Source organism: Silene latifolia, chromosome 7, assembly GCF_048544455.1.
Source record: "Silene latifolia isolate original U9 population chromosome 7, ASM4854445v1, whole genome shotgun sequence".
NCBI lineage: Eukaryota > Viridiplantae > Streptophyta > Magnoliopsida > Caryophyllales > Caryophyllaceae > Silene > Silene latifolia.
Genome location: NC_133532.1, coordinates 112384596 through 112407222, shown reverse-complemented (window position 1 = coordinate 112407222; position 22627 = coordinate 112384596). Strand labels below are relative to the sequence as shown.

Genomic DNA, 22627 nt, shown 5'->3' with positions numbered 1-22627 from the left:
CCAAGGTACTCGATCGAGTACCCCCTTACTCGATCGAGTAACCCAGCTACTCGATCGAGTACCCAACAGGTCAGAAACAATTTTATCTCGCAACTTACCCTTACTCGACAGAGTAAGGGCTACTCGATAGAGTACCCCAAGACTTGTAAATACGGAGTATTACAGTCTTCCCTCTTTAAAAGGAACTTCGTCCCCGAAGTTCAACCCATACATAAAAACAACCATACAGACTCGACCAAGACACAACAACTTAGCTAAGGACTCAAGAACTCGACCGAACATAGAACAAGAACTCTTAACACCCACTCCACCAACTATGTTTACTTCCAAAACATGACTCACTATATCGTATCTACCACATGTCCACATATATATCTCTCACGACACCAACTCCATACATAACCAACTACCATCCTCTAATGCTGCTAGCTCCATAATATCACCAACTATCAAATCCAATACCAAGACACTCATAGACATCAAACGGGATGTTACATTCTACCACCCTAAAAAGGAACTTCGTCCTCGAAGTTTACTCACACTCGTAACTCATCATCCAATCACAATACTAGCGAAATATTCTCACACTCCTAAACATCACGCTCCTACAAGCACGGTCATGACCTTTAATAAAATCACCCACAACACGAATCGATCTTTTATTCTACATCAAGACTCAACTTCCGAATATATTCCCATATGTACAACCATCAAAATCTGTTTTATCGCATCCTACTCCTCTTAAGGCAAATGTTACGTCCCCGTAACTCACTAATACCAAACCATATCAATCTATATCTCATTACCCTCTGTACCACCACATGTCAAAGATAACCGTCTATAAACCAAACACTCACCATTCTTATATCCAAGGCTCCCATACATAAACATTTCCCATTCCTCAACTCATTCGGCAGCGCACCTAACTTATACCATAAACTCGTAGCAAATCACCATACCCACTCTTCATTATTACTGCCAAACAACATACCTCTCTACGTAAGGCACTTATCTCCCAGAAGCATAACTCACGGTCCGCACTCGTTACGTACACGCACACTAGATCCTCAAGTTCTTTCTTTCATTACCGCAAAATTCATACACAACTTAACATGACACTAATTTCCCCAACACCCTACACTCACTGTCTCAACGAAAGATTATGAACTACCTGCCGCTTTCAGCTCATTACAACACATGCACTACAAAAAGAATTAAAACAGGCGACTGATTTTGGCGACTGAAATCAGTCGCCAAAATCAATTTGGCGACTGAAATCAGTCGCCAAAGGTCAGTCGCGGACCTTAGTCGCCTTTTCTAGCTTTGGCGACTAAAGTCGGTCGCCAAATTTGGCGACTGATTTTTCAGTCGCCAAATGATTGAAATGGCGACGGATGGGGTAGTCGCCAATTTGGCGACTGATTCAAGGTAGTCGCCAAATTGGCGACTGAATAGCAGTCGCCAAATGCCAAGACGATCGCCTTTTTTTGGGTGACGAGCGATTTGGTGAGGCAAATTAGCGATCGATTTTAATTTGGCGACTACAAATCGCCGCCAAATTGGCGACTACCTTAGTATCAGTCGCCAATTTGGCGACTGACTTGCAGTCGCCAAATTTCAAATCAGTCGCCAAAGCTACTGTAAGTTTTGGTGGTTTTTTTCGTTTTCATTGCTAGCCAAATATTTACAACCTGCATACAAACCGATGTTCCACAACACCATACATCCCAAATTTCAACACACACAACACCATACATTTCAACCCAACACCTCCCAATTTCTCAATCTTCATTTCATATATTGAAAATGAAAGTTTTACAAGCTAAGCGATTCTAATGTTCAAGTCTAAAGTTCAAGTTTTACAAGCTTACATGCTAAAATCATCCTACTTGGAAGCCAACACCGGCTCCACTCCCCCCATGTGGACCATGCGGATCATTTGGATCGTAGTTGGGTCGAGTTCCGGGGTTACAACCTTGCCACCAAGTCTCAAACATTGCCATTCTTTCCTTCATTTGGCGCAATTCTTCATCACGTTTGGCATCACGTTCATCACGCTCCTTTATTTGACCTTGAAGTTGACTAATAATTCCCGGTTGATACGTGTTGCCGGGAATTGTCAAGTCGATCTCCTACGCGTTTTCTCATAGAAAGCCGGTGTTGAACTTCCGGTACCATACACGTGCCCTTTCTTGAAGCCATCCACCAACTTAAACCATATGTCATTATCCGGAGTTTCTGGATTGGCGGCTTTTTCTTGTTCAAATGCTTCCTACAATATTAAACAAATGGTTGTAAGTTAATATGGTAACCACCTTATATACGACATTTTAAAAGAGAATAAATTAACAAAAATTAAGTGTTACGGAAACTTACATATAATTGCTTGTCTTTTGGCTTAGTCCAAGTTCTAACCCCTTTGTGGTCAACCCTGGAATGCGTGTCCAGAAACAGATTCGGTTGCGTACCGTCGCAATCGGTCGTGACTTCTTCTTTCCTCTCTGAATGAAAAAAAAAACATACATGTTAGAAAATCAACAAAAAATCTAACATAAAATAAACATGTTGCATTGAAAACAAAAAAAAAGTGTGAAATAATAGACAAACTTACCCCCAACATACGATTCCAGAACGATCGTGAACCCGCGTAATGAGTAGGCTCGTTCACGGCGTCTTCCTTTCCTCCTCTTTTGTTGAGGGATGCTTGCTTAGACTTCTTCTGAAAAGCGGGACTATTCAAGAATTACTCCTAATGAGTAATTCTTGAACGGGTACTAAGTCAACATCAAATCAAACACCAACACAATCAAGTACTAAATTAATTAAGTCAATCAATAGCCCAATTCAACCACATAGTAAAGGCTTCTATCCTAAAGTCCGTAACATAATTTGAACTAAAATTAGTAAATTTAAAAAGTAACTGGTAAGAGGAGGTTACCTAATCAAGTAAAAGCAAAAATGAAAAGAAAACAAGAAGCAACAGACTATCACAGACGGTGGTGCCTAGCAGCAGCGGTGACAACCCTGAAAAGAGAAAAGAAAAACAAAAATAACATTAATAACAAGGTTATTCTACCTCAATTCATCAATAACATGAATTATCAAACTAAATTTATCAAAATCAAGTCCTAAAGAAGGTTCTACTTAGCTAATAGATAATTTCTCTTAATCCAAAAGACGGTTCCACTTAGCTAATTCCATTAATGCAAAGGACGGTTTCACTTAGCTTAACATTAATAATAATAAGGCGGTTTAATTAGTAATAATAATAATAATAATAATAATAATAATAATAATAACAATAATAATAATAATACAAATACTAATAATAATACTAATACTAATACTAATAATAATACCAATAATTCCCTTCCCCCACCGCCACCACCCACGGCCACCCTTCCCCCACCGCCACCACCCACGGCCACCCTTCCCCCACCGCCACCACCCACGGCCGACCTCCACCCCCACCCATAACCCTAAACCTAAACACAAACCCCCTTAATCATTCCCTTTTAATTCAAACACAAATTAAACTAAATCTAACTACAAATTAATCTAACATACTAACTACAAATAAATCTAACAAACTAACCACAAATTAATCAAACTAACTACAAATTAATCTAACAAATTAAACAAATTAAACTGAAATTAAACAAAAAAAAACTAACCTAATTAAAGAGAGTGATGGAGGCAATGAGAACGGTGGTCACGGTGGTGGAAGTGGTGGTGTGGTTGTGTGGTTGTTGTCGTCGCCTGTTTCGCCCGCTGCTTTCCTCTCTTTTTTTTTTTTTTTTTTGTTTCGAAAGAGTAAAGCAGGAGAGAGGTCTTCTGTTTTCTATAAAAAAATTTGGCGACTGAAAAGCAATTTGGCGACTGCCTTTCAGTCGCCAAATTTGGCGACTACCCCAACATCAGTCGCCAAATTTCAAAACACGGTCACCAAATAGATTCCTTTTTTGAAAAATGACAGCCTGGTTTCTACTAAGAAAATTGGCGATCGAATTCATTTTGGCGATCGAATTTCATCGCCAATTTGGCGACTACACATAAATCGCCGCCATATTTTAATTCTCGTCGCCAAGTTTTATTCCCTTTTAAAAAGATCGCCAAATTGGCGACTGATTTCAGTCGCCAATTTGAAAATCAGTCGCCAATTTGGCGACTAAATATATCAGTCGCCAAATTTCGGTCGCCTGTTTTAGTTTTTCTTGTAGTGATGTTCCACGAATCATTTTCCATTACCATGTCTACCGATGTCTCATCTGAAAACAAGATCAAAATTACCGTAACAACCTCTCACAACCGTTTCCCATCAACAGATTATCACTATCCCATGACAACAACGAAACATATACAACTCTATTTCACATCATTCTCTACCTCATTCCCAACTTAACCTGGTAAAGAAAACATGAATAAGCAAGACAACTGTCTATCATCACAAACTGACACTCGCAGAGAGCAACATCAAACAAAACAACAATCTATGTATAACTGGTATGTACTTTCGAAACCCGAATCATAATCATCCCGCCTACTCCACCACAACCGGTGATGGCATCACAACACCGCCACCAACAGCCACACCGTAGTGCGAAAATACCCGCATCACAAAGACTATGTACCGTGCCCGGATCACCACCCGAGGCACCACAACCACACCGATAGACATCACAACTGCATACAATTCCCATAAATACTGACTTAGCATAACTTCTCAGACAAGAAAAACTTACTCAAATCCACTTTATTAAATCACCACGCAACATATTATATGGATAAACAGATAAGCATCTCATGAACATCCTCTCTGCCATTTCCCTAATACACATGTGTTATCAATACACATAAAATTATAACTAGCCATGTCAAATCAATCAAATTATTACCTTTTTGGATATCATTAAATTAAATTACCGTGTCCAACATACATATTACCGAACATTCATAAAACAATTTTATAATTATCATACCATACCACTTCTTGTGAGGTCAGAACCTCACACAAACATTTACACAAATCACAGACCCGTAATCACAACCAACTAGTCAATCCTGACCACGTAAGTCACCACTCGAAAAAGGGTACCTGCCGCCCGAGTTTAACTCATATGCCCCTTATAACATATTCCCCCATTCGCACAACCATCACTTCCTGCCAAATATAATCACACCTTCACTATTCAACTAATAACGTCCGCCTCATCTAACCACATCTTATACCCTCTCACAATCATACACAACAATCAGGTCCCTACCAAATCAACCTCTTTAGAATTGCCGTCTTTCTAATATTCCATCACTCTTAGCCATTAGTGATAACACCACAATGCCACCGCGTCAGATATCAAATCTCTTACACTCATATCAAAATAACATGGTTTTTCTACCATTTTTGGTTAACATTGCAAATAACGAACATCAAACCCATCCACAAAATTACCTCAACATTATTCCAAATGCTATCTTATTTGTATTGTCATCCAACTCTCCACCAAATATCTCGTATCGTGCCAATAATCCACCAACTTCTTACTCCCTTAATTCCTCGAAACTCATTGCCAATCATGTTGCCCTGAAACTCCTATATAACCTTTAGCTAACATCCTCGTGATACCATCACATATTTCGATGATTTCTTATCTTTATATCACATAGCTCCGGTGAACATTTTCCTCAGCTTACTTTTATCCTTGTTTTCTCTTTACACTCTATAATACCAATTAATAGTTCAACTCCTTATCCCTTCTAGCTAACTCTTTAGCAATCTGGTTACCCCTTTGTTGCTCCAAAACTTAATTCCATTATTTTCTACCGACATCATCTCACTTTTTCTTACCATGGATCTTCTCTTATTATGCTATCACTCATACTTGCCACTAATCTATCCATAGAACCAACATTTAATGTTCAAACAATTGCATCCCCCTTTTTACATCTCTAGAAATCAGAATTCATTTAATACCGTTAATTACTCAAGGAAATCACACAGTAGTTTCATCTTTTAATAAACCAAACCTCCCAAACTCACTCACTGTCTACAAATACACCTCACGACATGTCTCCACAAAGTTCACTATATATTACTCTTCTCAACCCCTTTAAACGAACTTTCACTACATAAATCCATAACCCACACGACTCCTAACCATTTCCCTCCTTAACTCTTTACACATCTCAAGCTGCCACTATCCACATTCTTACTTTCAATCTTTTCATTCTCACGTTCATTATACTCACATCATCCCTTGTCTATATTCACTTATTTTTACATTACTCAACACACAATCATATCACTCATCCCGTCTCGCAAAACGTGCGCCATGCCTCAATAAACTATACCAATCTTCCTTTTCTTTTTCCACCATCTATCATAATCACATATAACTCATGTCCTCCCCACCGAACTCATACTCATCATAGTGCCACTCGTTATATCATAAGATTGGGTAACTTACGCTTCAGGACCAACACATACGTAAAACAATGCATAAAGAAGTAATACAACACCTTTGAATTAAACGTAATATGCAACGAATGTCAAAAGACAAACATATGACCCAAATACGATATGACCGCACAGACCCCACTCGATCGAGTACTGAACCTACTCGATCGAGTTGAGGCTACTCGATCGAGTGCCCAACATGCTCGATCGAGTGCCCCAACTTAACCCAAACAGACCTTCCGATCTCTCGACTTACTCGACCGAGTAGCCTTACTCGATCGAGTGACCCCATACTCGATCGAGTGCCCGAGGTACTGATCGAGTGCCCAAAAACACGATTCGGGTCAAAATAACGACAAGTACCCACTCGATCGAATCAACCCCACTCGATCGAGTCATGCAGACTCGTGAATACTACCCGAATGTTATCTCACATACCCTAACGTACTATGCATTCATTATTATTTCAACATTATGATTACAACTACGCATTCAAATCAAGCGACTCCTCATACAATTAACAAAATAATCTACTTCGTGTTATCAAGTGCCACGTTATAAACAACCATCATGCTTTTCATCCAATTCGTTATATAAAACACATATCATTGAACCTCTATTCTTCATGTTACTACTTACCGTAAGTCAAACATTACCATCTATATGCTCATATAACATTCAACTTTCAATCATGTATTACCCGCATGTTTTAAATTTTCATAACTTTTCATAACACAAACCACACCCATACACTACAAATCCTATTTCCATGTTGCTAATACAACAACATTACAAATCCACTTCATCACACATCATCATATACGAACTACTTTCTTTTTCTACCATATCATTCATCATTCTCATATACTTTTCCAACGATTCCAACCAACATGTCAACCAACTATCATGCAACATGCTTTCAACAAACCATATACAAAGACAATTAACATACACGCCGCACATCTACACACGGACTCCACGTTCCCATACCATGTGATCGGCTTAAGTATCATGGGGCCAAGATTTTGAAGTGAGGCGCCTACTCACCCAAAATCTAGCATCAAGGGCTCCCATTACACATACACCAGGTTCATTTTATTAGACTCTCTACGTTCATTATGTTCATTTGTTACAGTTCCAAAATCGCTTCCGATACCATTTTGTAACTCCCCCATACTCCAAGTGCCTTACCAGGACCACTTAGGTATAAGGATACTACCATCTCGGTTGCCGAGGTATCGAATATCATAAGACAATGAAGAAACGATTACTTTTAAAGTAATTATAGATTAAGCGATTACATGTTATAACCAAAACTAATAAAAGGAACTACAAGGTTCTCATACGGTCTGACTAAACTATCAAAGCTACTAGACTTCGTCCGACACGCGGAAGACTTCTAACCGCCACGTGATGACTCATCCAGCTATCCCATACGCGTCATATCACACCGCTCAATAATCGCCACCACCCCGAATGGATCACCACAGCTTTTAAAACATTTAAACGGGTCGATTAATCACACAATTCAATACATATATCAACAATAAGATAAAAGATGCCTTAAATCACACACACACAACCAACCAACTCCAATCACCTCAATCATTGATCGTCCACTGGACTACCCGCGATGGGGACCGCAGCCTGTTCCCACCTAAGCCCCGCTCATCATACCGAGCGATAACCCCGTCCATTAATGTGCACATCCCCTTCCGTGGCGGGTTCCACGAAGGGCGAAACTAGGCGTGAAGTCACTCCCGCAAGTGACCCCACTCAGCCGAGGAACGCATCTCGAGAACCATCAACAAGCAATCACACCACAAACACAAGACAATCATCATATCAAACAACCAAGTACAACACATCACCAATATCCCATTATGGGACTAATACTGAGTAGGAAATCCTACCCGGAAAGCACAACAAATGAGAAAGATCAACAATTTGTATCAAAAGTCTCTTCTACGAACCCTCCTCCTATCATATAACACATAGAGGCTACACATCACAAACTACACACAAAACCCCCAATCTCTAAATTAGGGTTTAACCAAACTTAACAAAACATTATAAAAATTATATTAAAAGCTTACCTCGACGCAGTGGAACTCAACGATACGGATAACCACAAGAACTCGACCGTCCGAACTCCGGAATTGCTAAGGATGCGATTAGGAAGATGAATGTTGCTTTCTCTCTTAAACAGGGTTTTAGGTTTTGTAAAAGTGATTTAAAACAATGACGACTATGTTTAAATACCCTAATCGCATAATTAACAAAACCCGAGAAAACTCCCCGTAAAACCGGACACTCGATCGAGTACCCAAGGTACTCGATCGAGTACCCCCTTACTCGATCGAGTACCCCAGCTACTCGATCGAGTACCCAACAGGTCAGAAACTATTTTATCTCGCAACTTACCCTTACTCGACAGAGTAAGGGCTACTCGATAGAGTACCCCAAGACTTATAAATACGGAGTATTACAATAAAAGACACCAACCTACTCCGGTTGTAAAGCTAGTACAAGAACTACTCTGTTCTTATGACAAGCTAACTCGCAACCTACTCCGGTTGCCAAGAGTTAAAGACTACTCCGTCCTAAACTCTACTAACACACTTAGAATGTTATAGGATCAAGTTTCCACTAACATATTCTTAGCAAAGAATAGAGATGGACAACTTTTACAAGATCAACAATTCTTAAGCAAGAGAGTTTAGTATTATAAAGTAACAGTAGCCACGACTGTAACAACTTGAAGACTCTTTAAAGGTTTTGCAAATGACACACGGTTTAAAGCTTTGAAAAACAAATTTGCAAACTTGAAAATAATTTCAGAAAGAAGTCTTAAGGTTTTATGAAGGAGAGGCACGGTTTATATAGAGGAGGTGAGTGAAGGGGTTGCTAGGGTTTTGAAGGGTCAAAGACCACACATGTGAAGGGCATTTGCAACCACCCAAAACTTGCACCAAAGAGGGCTCTTTTGCAAAGGCAAGAATAGAGAAAGAGTGTTTGAAAGATATTCTTAAAAGCTTATGCAAATTCAGAAAACAAAGAGAGAAAAAACAAGTCACATGATGACAAGTTAACACCAAAATGGCAAAAAGCATTCTTTGTTTTCTTAAAGAACCAAAGGGTTGAATTTGCATAAAGAGGAAACATTTTGAAAATAATAATAATTCAAACCACTCTTTATTGAAGACCAACTCCTTAATAAAAATCTGAATTTTATCTTTGAAAAATAAGAGTCACGTGAAAGCTTTTTGAAAGATAAAAAAGGGACTTCAAGTTTTACGAATTGTGGCAACAATCCAAGCAAATTTGTTTATTAATGAAAGCAATAAATGTCTGGATCTGTTTCTATTACTCTAAGATACTCTACTTTCTCGCTTGTACATTAGATGACACTAAGACTTAATACAATGAGATGATTAACAACTTCAATACTTCTTAATCCACGCTTGATATGATCATATATCCTGAAAAGGTAAACTAAGATAGCACAAATCAAATGGGCATGTCATCATCAACCATAAGGAACCCAACAATAGTAATAGTAGAACTTTATATAAAGTTCTTCATATGCCATGTCACAATGCACCAACCCCAATTTTTAAGAACTTTTGTTCACAATAGAAGAATTTTATATGAAGTTCTTAGATGGAAAAAAAACCATAAAATAAATAATGTAAAATGGTTTCTCACATTTTACAAAGTTATATTTATTGGTTGTACATTTTCCAATACTTTAGAACTTGGTTCTTATTTTAGAACTTGGTTCTTAAAAACAAGAACAACTTTTAAATGCAATAGAAGAACTTTTGAAATAAAGTTCTTGGTGACAACCCCAATGCTAAGAACTACTATTGCTATTGCTCTAAATTACTTACCAAAATGAAATTAAATTAGGAATTTACGACATAATTACGCGTAAATTGATGTTATTAATGCTTGATTTAAGGTTTTCATTCTTTTTTGTCATTTTCCTAATTAATAAAGTTTCTAGATCCAAAATAATGCCCTAGTTCTTTGTAAACTATTTAAGTTCTTTGTAAGCCGAGGAGTTCTTTGTAAACTATTCTGATATTTAAGTCCGTCTTAAAGTAAGCCGAGGTAATAATTCTAGTTTGTTGATATTTAAGTCCGTCTTAAAGTAACCATTTCCTGAAGGGTTGTTTGATTGATTTCTATAAACTAATTGTAATATAGTAATTAAAGCGAATTCAATAATAATAATAAAAACCCTAGGGATCGGATTCACTAGGTAGTCATCTAGGGGTGAGATTTAATTCATTGATTGAACAATTAAATTGTTTAAGGCCACAAGATCGGTCGATTCTATTATGTCCTTTACATCTAAATTTAACATGCGGTCGCTATCATTAAGTCAGTCTATTCAATTGTCGCGGCCTATACAAGTCTTAACCCGGTCGGTGAAAATCTATAGTTCGCAAGATTAATTAACCAATTCTGTTCATTAATTAATTAAGTAGATGGAAGACAACAATTGAACAACAATTAAGAGCAATTTAACAATCAATTCATTAATTAACCCCTTTTCTAACAACCTAGATTCCCTTTCACCTTATATAAGAAATTTAGCTACGCATACTAGAAGAATTAACAACAATAATATTAATAACAAACATAACTAAAGACATAAAAGATGAATAATGAATATTGAAAGAAATTTGAATAAATACCGTAGTAAATCAAGGATGAACAAAATCTAGGTCCAAGATAATGCGTAAATAAATTAACTCTAAAGGTTTTGAGAGAGATTTATTGTAAAGTGGCGTAACTAGGTGTAATACTACGGTTTTCTATGTCTATGGGTACTCTATCGAGTGAGGCTTACTCTGTCGAGTAAGTATGTTTTTAAGTAAAACAGTAGTCTTCCTGATGGGTACTCCATCGAGTACGTGTGGCACTCGATCGAGTACGTGTGGCACTCGATCGAGTAAGGGGCACTCGATCGAGTAAGTGTGTCTTACGGGATTGTTTTGACGGGTTTTGTTAATAATGCGTGATTAATATAAAAAGCTTCCGTCACTTTGCTTAATCACCTTTAACATCCTAAAATCTTTCAAAGAGAAGAATAACAGTTACGTACATCGCATCCGTCGCATTGTTAACAAATCCCAAGGCTTGGTTTGTCGGATTGGCTTGTTCTTTATACCGTTGTGATCGTCGTGTCTAGGGTAAGCTTCTTGTATAATTTTTATATCGTTTCATTGTTTTTAGTTGAAACCCTAATTGGGTAATTTGGGGGTTTTGGGTGTTTGATTGGCTTAGTAGTAATTGCATGATTGTATGAATGTATGTATAGGAGGAGGATTCGTAGAGGAGAGTTTTTGAGACAGCTGCTAGATCGTCTGATTCTGTGATTGCTTTCCAGGTAGGGTTTCCCTACTCAGTATTGGCTACATAATGTGTGGTGATTGTGATTGTGATTGTTGGTTAATTATATTGTTGGTTTGATTTTGATGGTTGTTGGTTGTATATTGTTGATTGGTTGTGTATCGTCGTGATCTTCGGCGCGTCCCCTGGCTGAGTGGAGTCACTTGCGGGAGTGGCTTCACGCCCTTGATTCGCCCTCTGTGGAACCCGTCACAGAGGGGATGTGCACATTAATGAACTTGGGTTTATCGCTCGATGGAGATGAGCGGGGATTTGGCGGGTACGGCTGCGGTCCCCCACTGGCGGCGTGGAGTACTTGTTGCGATGGGTACTCTGGCAGGGCTACACACTTTAGTGTGTAGTCAGTTGTGTGGTGATTGGAGATGGAGACTGGGGATTATTTGAGCTGCTTGAACTGTTTGTGTTTCTGTTTCATTGTGGCTAATGTTTTTGTGTAATCAGTACTAACCCCGTTTAAATGTTTTGAAAACTGTGGTGATCCGTTCGGGGGTGGTGAGCAGTTATTGAGCAGGTATGGTTGATGCGCATGGGATAGCTGGGTTGAGTTATCACGAACTATTTTAGAAGTCTTCCGCTGTGTCTAACGCTTGATAGTATTTTGACAGTAGATAGTTTTGAGAACTTGTATTTCTTTTTAACAGTTTTGGTTTTGGCATGTAATCACTTTAAACATTATTTTACTATTTAAGTATGTTTTTTTATTGTCTGATGATTATCATTGTCTCGGGTAACCGAGATGGTGACGTTCCTATACCTGAGTGGTCCTGGTAAGGCACTTGGAGTATGGGGGTGTCACAAAGTGGTATCAGAGCGACGATCTTGAAACCTGTAACCAATGAACCTAATGAACATAGGGAGTCAAACTAAAATGAACCTGGGTAGGAGTTGTAGGAGCTAATGCAAAGACTTGGGAGACGTCCTAAAGTCGCGAACTCGCCCTACAATTTTGAACCGGTCACCATGGGATATGAGTCGGGATCGCTATGTGTTCATTTTGTGAATTGTGTACCTATATAGTGATGTGTGGCATGAATCGGTGTGATTTTGTATGTTGTTGGTTGAAAGCATGTTGAATGATAGTTGGTTTATAATGTTGATTGGAGTCGTTGGAAAAGTATGTGAGAATGATGAATGATGTGGTGGAAAAAGGAAGTAGTTCATATGTGATAATATGTGATGAATAATGATGTTGCAGGATGGATGATTCATAATGTGGCATAATAGTAACATGTGAATAGGAATGTTGTGTCGTATACGTATATTTTTTTTGCGTAAAGTTGTATGATAAGTTTATGTACTTCTCCACTATTGTTCATATGTATATGTTGTAAGAAGTGTGTAGTTGTAATGGATGAATTGGTTGGAAAAGATTAAGTAAGTAATTGCATAAGAATATGAAATTCATGTGTGGAACATGTTTATGTGGGTAGTGGATTTTATAATGTTGCAATGTTAGTAACATGTGAATATGGGATTTTATGTCGTATATTATGTTATTGTTGTACGTAAAGTTATAAAATAAAAGCATGTGGGTAAATCATGATTGACAAGTTAAATAATCTATGTGCATGATGAATGTTGTTGCTTGACTTTTGAAGATAGTAACATATGATTAGGAATACTGATTTTATGAGTTTTAGATTGGTTTTGTTTGCTTGGTTGTTGTTTAAGTTGTTTGGAAGTAAAAATCAAATAGTTATGTCGTCTGATTACAGCAAAGTTGTCTTTAAACTGTTATAACTTGAGATTCATAAATGATTTTGATGTGATTCCAATTGGAGGTGATAGCTTGTTCTTTTACGATTCTAACGATAGGTCACACGCCCAAAACGACCAAGAAACGAGTAAGTTATGACCGTTTTACGAAAATTGGACAGTGCTGAGAAATGCGTAGGGTACTCGATCGAGTGGCCCTTACTCGATCGAGTGCACCTCTTGTTACTCGATCGAGTAGCCCTGATAATTTGTTTTACGTGCTTCTGACCTTCACCTACTCGATCGAGTAAGTCATTCACTCGATCGAGTGGCCTGTACTAAATCTAGTGACCCCTGTTTTGGGTCATATGCTTATCTTTTGACTTCGTTGCGTAATATGTTTAATTCAAAGGTGTTCTTTTGCTTCCTTATGCATTGCTTTACATGTGTGTCGGTCTTGATGCGTAAGTTACCCAATCTTATGATGTAAGGAGTGGCATCTGTGGTGAGTATGAGTTCGGTGGGGAGGACATGAGTATATGCGGTTGTGATAGGTAGTGGAAAAGAAAAGGAAGATTGGTAAGGCTTATTAAGGCATGTAGCATGTTTTGTGAGAAGAGATGAGTGGTATGATTGTGTGTTGAGTAATGTAAAAGTAAGTGAATATGGGCAAGGGATGATGTGAGTCTAAGGAACGTGGGAATGAAAAAATTGAAAGGAAGGATGTGGATAGTGGCAACTTGAGATGTGTAAAGAATTACGGAGGGGGATGGTTAGGAATATATGTAGTGAAAGGTCGTTAGATGGGTGATGCACGGTTATTGGAGTTCGACAGCAGAAGGTGAGTGTGAATGATGGGGTTGCGGACTGTCAGGATAGTTCGATTCCGACATCGAGACGGTTGTTTCAATTGGTGGTGAAAGACTGAAAGGTGACAGTGTTGATGTAGGGGAGTCGTGTTTGAGGTGTGGGTCAGGTCTCCGGCGGCCGTCGACTATGATGGTGGGTGGTGGTTGACGGTGGTTGGAGTTTGGTGTTGCCTGCCTCAAAACAGTCTACTTGTAGTTGTTAGTTTCATTTACAAGGGTGACAAGTTCTTCAGGTTGTCCGTCTTCCGAGAGTGTTATGGGAAGAAAGGGAGATAAGATGGATTTAATTGGAATTACTGATATGATGGAATGTTATTTGCAGGGCACCTATAAGACGGATTATTCCCATGAAATAATCCTAATATAAAACCAATTAAATCAACACAAAAGTTTTAACGAGCATAAACTAAAATGAAACATACAGGCAATTCGTTGATAAAGAGAAAGTACTATCATCATAAATAAAAGTAGTACTACATTATTTTGTCATATCATTTTGTTGATCATACAAATACTAGTAATAAACTAATAACCCACATCAACAAACATTAATTTGTGTCCACACCAAAAAAACATAGTGGATTGAAGATAAGTAAACCACAAGTAATGAAAGAACATAATATAGAAACAGTTGGTCTTACTTCAGACGGGTCATTTTGGTATTAAGCAATACGGCGGAATTTTATAATTATTTTACAGTTAAATGTTACCACTATTGAAAAACAAATTATCATAAATGATAACATTGACTGTACCATTGTGATTACATTTAGCATAAAATAGTCATATATACTCGTCTGAAGCTTCAACAAAAAGTGGCTATCTGAAACAAGAATTTGCGGATATACAAATTATAGTGTACACAAAAAAAAAAGGGAGTAAGTAGTGAAAAAACAATGCCAACATGTAGAGAAAACGATGTGTTGCCTTCCTACCTTGACCCATTTTCAAATTCTTCTCAGGCGCAGACTTTGACCACTTACTTTTCGAACACCATCTTACTACTCTTCTTATGGCTGCCTTACTTCTCTTCTCCTATATAAAAGTCTCATATTTTCCAACAAATCCTTTAAATCCAATAGTAAAAATTATAGTATCTTTTTAACTACTACACCAATACGATCGTAACACATATATAAGTTCGCGAGGAAGATGCTGAGACGTTAAAGGCTGAGCTTTCGATGAAAAAGCAGCATACGCTTTTATTAGGGTATGTTGATTGACTTTTATTATTAAATATCGAATCGAAACACCCTTTATAGTCTTCCATACTATTCATAAAAATTTCTACTTTTCAAATCAGAGTTACAATCTCAATATTAAATCTCAGTCATCGTTACAATCTCAATATCAGTCACAATCTCGATAACCTGATATAATATTGTATCTTTACAATCTTATACTTTTCAAATCACCTACCTATACATAACAAATCCCAAGTGCCTCATTTACACACAATTTTAAAATATCAAATAGTAAAAAATACTATATTCTCCCCTTGATGATATAGCTTTCAAGACACCTTTATCCCAGACATAAAACACTCTCTCAAATCACTAATGAGACGATATATGCTCTAGATTTGGTGAGTAGTCCATTTTATTAAATTCAATATTCTTAGTCCAATTTCCTTTTTTCGACTAGTAGAAAATTCAAGGAATGTCATCTTCCTATGAATCTTCTCCAAACAAAGAAACCCTCAAAGGATGCACACGTATGTAGCTTAATACAGTAACTACGTACTTTATTTGATGACATTATCTTCCTTAATTTTTCTTAATTAGGTGATCTGTTGTTCAACATTTGCATCTAATTAATAAAGATGCAACCTTTGATCGGAACGTAAGGAATATCGTCGAATGGACTCGGTTTTTCGCCTCAGTAACGGAGACCGAGTTAGCTACCTCCTTAACCTAATGCACTCCTTTGGTTGCTCTTACATTTGCCTTTGGTCCTACTCACCTGATATCAAGTAATTATACACATTTATTTATTTATTTATTTATTTATTTATTTATTTATTAATACTTGTTAGAGAAAACCGATCTTGGAACTCCAACCAAAAACTCGGGATCAGTTTTATTCTCTAATACTGATTGTTGGAGTCCCAAGATCGGTGTTTTTATTATCCAACAATAATTTAACATTTATAATTGGGGTTTTTGCAGTTTAATGTATTGTGAAGAAGGGCATTTTCAAGAAGGAGAAACAATCCAAGTATTAGCCAGTTCTTCATCAGGAACAACACTTGCTAGAAAACTGTTTGAAGATTATAAACAAGCTCTATTCATTGTTGGAGATCAAAGGTTAATATATTAAATTTACATCGTTTCGATATATTTCATGAATAATTAACAATTTTTGGGTGTTAACTACTACAAAATCATGCAGCCTTGTTCCAGGACTTGCATTCAAGAACCGAAAACCCTATTTGGAGTTGCAGGAGTTAGATCTACAAGGGCTCGCATCGATCGAAGTACAGCGTCATTTCTACTTGGTAAGCATCATTTCTAGCCTCAATTTATGAGTTTTTAATCTTCCTTAACAAAGTATTAAGAATGCTAACTAATGTTGCTTTTGTATGTGTTTGTTGACAGGAAGCAGGGATAAAGGTGTGTATCTATAAAACTGAGATGTTTACTTTAGTTCATTATTATTTAATGCTGATTTTGTTGCTGATTTTGGTATATATAGATGGCAGTATTCTTAGGATGTGACAGAGGGGAGATTGAACTAGGCATGTCATACATTCCAGAGGTACGTACTACAGTACTACATCTGCGTATATAGTTAGTTTAGCTGGTAAAGTCAGGTTTGAGATTGCTAATCATATATGATCCCTTACACACCAAAATAATACTCAAATGGTGTTTGTTGTATTTGGTGCAAAGGAGGCAAAAGGGCCATATTAAACCCTAAGCATGATAGATTAATGAATATCACTCGATCTACTACTAGCTAAACTAGTTGATATCGTTTTCAAATTTTGAATCAAATTGAGCTACACTAAGTCATGTTTTTTGTTGATTTGTACTTGAAGAACATGGAGATGAAGATGCAAAACATATGCTCACAAGATTTTACAAGACTCCAAAGCTCTCATCAATTAGGCATGGAAATGTCGAGATTGATAGACCAAAGTATTAGTAGGCCTTCATCCTCCTCCTCTCCACAATCAATTACTAATAGCCCTGAGTACTCCCAACTATTCTACACCTTACCAAGTATTACGACTCCATATCTACAAGAAGCTCGTCCTGTAATACAAGAATCGACAACAACAACAACAATGACAAAAGCACAAACAATCACAACAATGCCGGAACTAAACCAACTCCTAGACATTCCTTTCCCAACTCTAGAGACCACTAATGCCGCCTTAACAAGGGCATACCTTGCAATCTTGTCGTCATCATCAACAAATAGTGTCCAGCAAAGTAGGGTTTCCAATTGTGGAAGCCAAGTTAGACAAAGGCCAAGTGCCTTTAAGAGCTACCATCATCATCAAGGTTTAGGGATTAGCCAAATGAGGTGTGATTTGAGAAGCCAAACCTCGTTTAAACGAATTATTTTGTATTATAAAGGGATTAATTATAGGAGAATACAAGAGCATTCATCGGTACATGGAAATCGACCTACAAGTACTCAATTGCACCATATGATCTCGGAGAGGAGGAGAAGAGAGAAAATCAATGATAGCTTTCAAGCTTTGAGATCCTTGCTTCCTCAAGGCACTAAGGTACGTTCATCAAAGCCTTCAAGATTTTAATTTCTTGCCACGTTCTTTGTACATTGTATTCATCAATGTGTTATCATTGTGGAATAAATAATCTTGTAAAACAAAAATGGACAAAAGTAGATCATATATAACTCGTATTCCCTCTGTTCTAGTGAATAGTTTATATTTGCTTTATTATGTTGTGAGGGGAAAATAAAGCAAAATGTAAACTATTGAACAGGACGGAGGGAGTATTAGGAGTGTGGTTCTCTCTCACACATAAACTTTATTTAATACAAAAAAATTATTTCATCATGTAAGATTATGATCGATGAGATTTCAATTAAGATGAAATCATAAAGCATTGAGAGAGTCACAAGGGCGATTTTGGTGCTAACGAGATTTGAACTCAGGTCATGAGCACAACCTCTCATCACTTTACCAATTAAGCTAGTTGACATCTCCACGATATGATTATATGAATCAATGGTACTAGTATTTTTGTAGTAGATAGTTAAACGTCTAGTTTATGAGGTTATTGAATAGTAATATTATTGATCTGACCTGAATTTAAACCGAACAGAATAAAAATTGCCAATGTGAATCCCTTTACAGAAATAATAATCTCTAATAAAAACCTAAGAAATTTTGGTTGAGTGAAAATATGTCATTTCTCATGAATTATATATACATACAGAAAGACAAAGCCTCGGTACTAAAAGCAACAAAGGAGTATATGAGCTCACTGAAAACCCAACTCTCAGAGCTTAGCAAAAGAAACCAAGTCTTAGAAACACAACTCAAAATAAAGCAAGAAGCTGCTACAACCATTCAAGAAGTTGAATCCACAAATGATGAACTATCTGTCCAAATTATTCCGGTTTCTGAATCGACGTCAAGGGAGAGATTAGTAGACTTGCGAGTGCGATTGAGGGGTTATTCTTCAATGCCGGATTTGGTTATGAGGTTATTAGAATTTATAAAGCAAAGTAATGAAACAAGTGTGGTATCCATGGAAGCTCAAACACTTCAACAAAGAGTTGTAGCAGATCATATTTCTACGGATTTGGTCACTTTTAGGCTCAGAATTGAGGTACGTAACTACGTATGTTAATGTTGCTAATGAACGTACACTTGCATGTTTTTATTTTATTTTATTTTATTTTATAATTTGTTCGTTTTCATTAAATGCGTGGTGGGATCGTAAATTTATTTCGTTTATTTACCTTTGATTAAACTATTCGTTATGACGAATAAAAACAAAAACAAAAACAAATGACTGAAATGGAAAAATTAATGATTAAAATTAGTGGCGAAATTTTATCTAGTCTTTATACAACTTAAAAATATTGTTATGCAGAAAGTGTACATTTACTGAATCTAAGGCAAAGATAGATTTTTTTGTGTGGCAAAGTTAGATTATACTCCTTAGATAGATAGATAGTAAGCAAATATGGGGTGTATTGGGTAAATGTCGGATCTGGGACGGAGCTATTGGTCTAAATGACAAGTAAAATTGTAATAACCTAAAAACCAAAACACTTCCTCCGTATAATGGAGTAACATTTAATTCCATAATAAAAGTCTGATATTTCAAGACGATGACAAAAATAAACTCCATACTTCACTACTATACATGTTTGAGAGTTCATTCGTTTAATTTTAACTAGTTTCGAGTTTAGACCTCATGCAATACATGCATGGTATATACAGTTTTTATTTTTATCTTTAGTATACTCGTATTACTAATTACTTATTACATATAAATGGTACCAACAATAATTATTCGCATTTTTATCATCGTATTTTGTTTTAAAAAAAAAGTTGGAACTCCTTCACTTTGAAACTAGTGATTAAACCCCCTTACTTTGATGAATTGTCATTTATATAAACCCCCTTACTTTAAGAAAATGAAATTCCGGTGATATATTGGCCGGGAAAAATAAAAGGGTTCGATTCACATTTTGGAAAAGGCAAGGAGGTCAATTACTCCAATTAAAACTAATTAAGGGGTTCAATTTCACAATTCATTAAAGTAAAGAGGTTTAATCACTACTTTCACGAAAGATTTAGCAATTTATAGTTTATCAGTTTATTTTATTTTGATGAGAAGAGTATAATTTAGAACTTAATTTGCATGGACATACTAGTTCTTGAAAGAAACTAAATCCATTACAACAACAACAACAACAACAACAACAACAACAACAACAACAACAACAACAACAACAACAACGCCTTAGTCTCAACATAGGTTGGGATCGCCTAACATGAATCATCATCAGAATTCTTCTAGGTTTGAATCGGCCAATTATGGAACATCAAAAATAAAATATTGTATTATTGGCAAAATACACCAACGTAGATTTGCATGTAACCCTAAGTCTGCATGGATATGCTTAAATTTTAGTTTGAACTAGTATGAAATATTAATAGAACGTATGTTATTTTACATTATTGCAACTTGCATGCATCAAGTTGACAATATATAAAGAGTTAAAATCTTCTAGTCTTGCTTAGCTTCTTCTACCATACATTCTCGATTTTAGTATGAACACCCTTTCTTTTTATAATAATAGTCGGTCTGAATTGAAGTCCGGGTTCTTATATTGGTCCTTGTGCCACATGAATGGATTAATTCTTGTTTTGTGTTTAGATGGTCTGAATCAGGACCATGCATGCATGCATGGAAGAATTGACTTAGTCTTAAGCTAGTTTAGTTAGTTTGCTTAGATGGTGTACAAATTACTATATGAACGAGAGATTTAAGGATAAAATGTGCTTATAAGTTGATCGGTGATTGTAGTCCGTAAAGAAATAAGTTCTGTCACATGTAACCGTCTCACATTAGAGAAATAGAAATTAAAAGAGTGATCTATTTATAAATTAAGGAACTACATCCCTCATTACCAACTAATTTGGTTCGAACCCCGTGAACTTATAAAATGCTCTTGTTTAGAAAAAAAAAACATTGTAGATGGTTTAATTTTATGGTAATGCATTTAAAATGGAAAGGAAATGAGACCCGAAACTAACCAATTACTACCATGTCGATCATTTTTAGAGATGAATGTATGTACTGAAGTTGCGATCATTTTACTAGTATCCACTAAATAAATGTCCAAATATATATGATAGTCTGTAAATCACGTGTGTATCATGTTAACGATCAATTTTACCTAGACAACAAACTATGATCGACTCAACCATGAATTCTCACATTCCAAATTGCTCAAATATCAACGAGTCTTTAAACCAAATACTCTATAACTTACATCGTATCTTACCAACTCAATCTAGGCATATTAAATAAACATATACGGAGTATAATATTCATCTTCAAAATGAAAAAAATCTAGATATAAATTAAGTGGTAGTTGTCACCTCGTAGGAAGCATCCTCATTCTTCCATGCAATTAGAGATGTTGAATAAAAATAGTAGGATGATGTGTGATTTTCTCACGTCAACATGAGTTAGCTTTATTAGCTCATGGACATGTATAGATATTATAGTACTAGCTAATTTAGTAATTATGCATCTGAGTTTTACATTTGTGAATGAACATACACAAATTCTTTGAAGAAGGCGACTTATTATAATTTAACAATATTTTTATATAAAACAGTTTTACATAAATGTTATTGTAAAATTAAGTGATATTTTATCTAAATAATTCCACTAAATCAATTTTCATGAACCACCACTTTTCCCTAATAAAGGCACTAATTTCTTAATTACGGAGTATATGATACTGCTCCCATTTCAGTCATTTGTATACCTTTTGTTTTTGCACAAAGACCAAAAAATAAGGAGGGGGCCAAAATAAAATAGGTAAACAAATAACTGGAATGAAGAAGTATAATATTTTATGGTAAAATCGTTTTAAATGAAGCTTACTCATAAATTAATTGCAAATTTCAAATTAATTAAGAAAAATCTAATCAGAATTCAGAAATGTTGAATGGATATAATGACAAGTTTGCTAATTAGTTTTTTAATGTTTGTAGGGGAATGAATGGGACGAGACCAACTTCAAGGAAGCAGCCCAAAGAGTCCTTATGGATTTGGGCCACCCACAAAATTGACTAAGGCTAACCACTAATTATAGTCATTATGCTTTTTTGACCTTAACTAATATACATTGTATGTTGCGTTTCAAATTATCAATTTGGTTATTTTCAATCATTTGATGTAATTTTTTCTAGAGAAACATAGATTTTTTTCAAGCAAAGTTGTTTTTTACTTCTAGAATCTAGGTTATAGTTCCATTTGTTCTGGGCCTATTTTGGAAATTGTGTCTCCCTTCTTTAATGATTTCCAGGATCATCAGGACAATAGCAATGGTTAAAGTTTCATATTAAATTTTTTTATTAACACATCAATACAAATCATTAATTATGAAACTTTTTATTTTTCCTCAATGATAAAAGTTTCATACTTTCTATGTGGTACCCTCTTCTTCTCTC

The 22627-nt window shown here is 36.3% G+C and overlaps 1 protein-coding gene across 2 annotated transcripts; it reads left to right on the top strand.

Moving 5' to 3' along the window:
- Positions 1 to 15546: 15546 nt before the first annotated feature.
- LOC141591246 (putative transcription factor bHLH041) lies at positions 15547 to 22383 on the top strand. 2 transcript variants are annotated; one of them, XM_074411600.1, is made up of 9 exons: positions 15547 to 15652; positions 16227 to 16414; positions 16611 to 16748; positions 16834 to 16939; positions 17040 to 17054; positions 17137 to 17199; positions 17483 to 18181; positions 18858 to 19253; positions 22169 to 22383. In XM_074411600.1, the coding sequence occupies exons 2-9, from the start codon at positions 16302 to 16304 to the stop codon at positions 22244 to 22246; spliced, it is 1608 nt and encodes a 535-aa protein (XP_074267701.1). In that variant the 5' UTR covers positions 15547 to 15652; positions 16227 to 16301; the 3' UTR covers positions 22247 to 22383. The 2 variants fall into 2 exon arrangements, with proteins under 2 accessions (XP_074267701.1, XP_074267702.1); XM_074411601.1 differs by lacking the exon at positions 15547 to 15652 and having other exon boundaries at positions 15774 to 16414.
- The last annotated feature ends 244 nt before the right edge of the window (positions 22384 to 22627 follow it).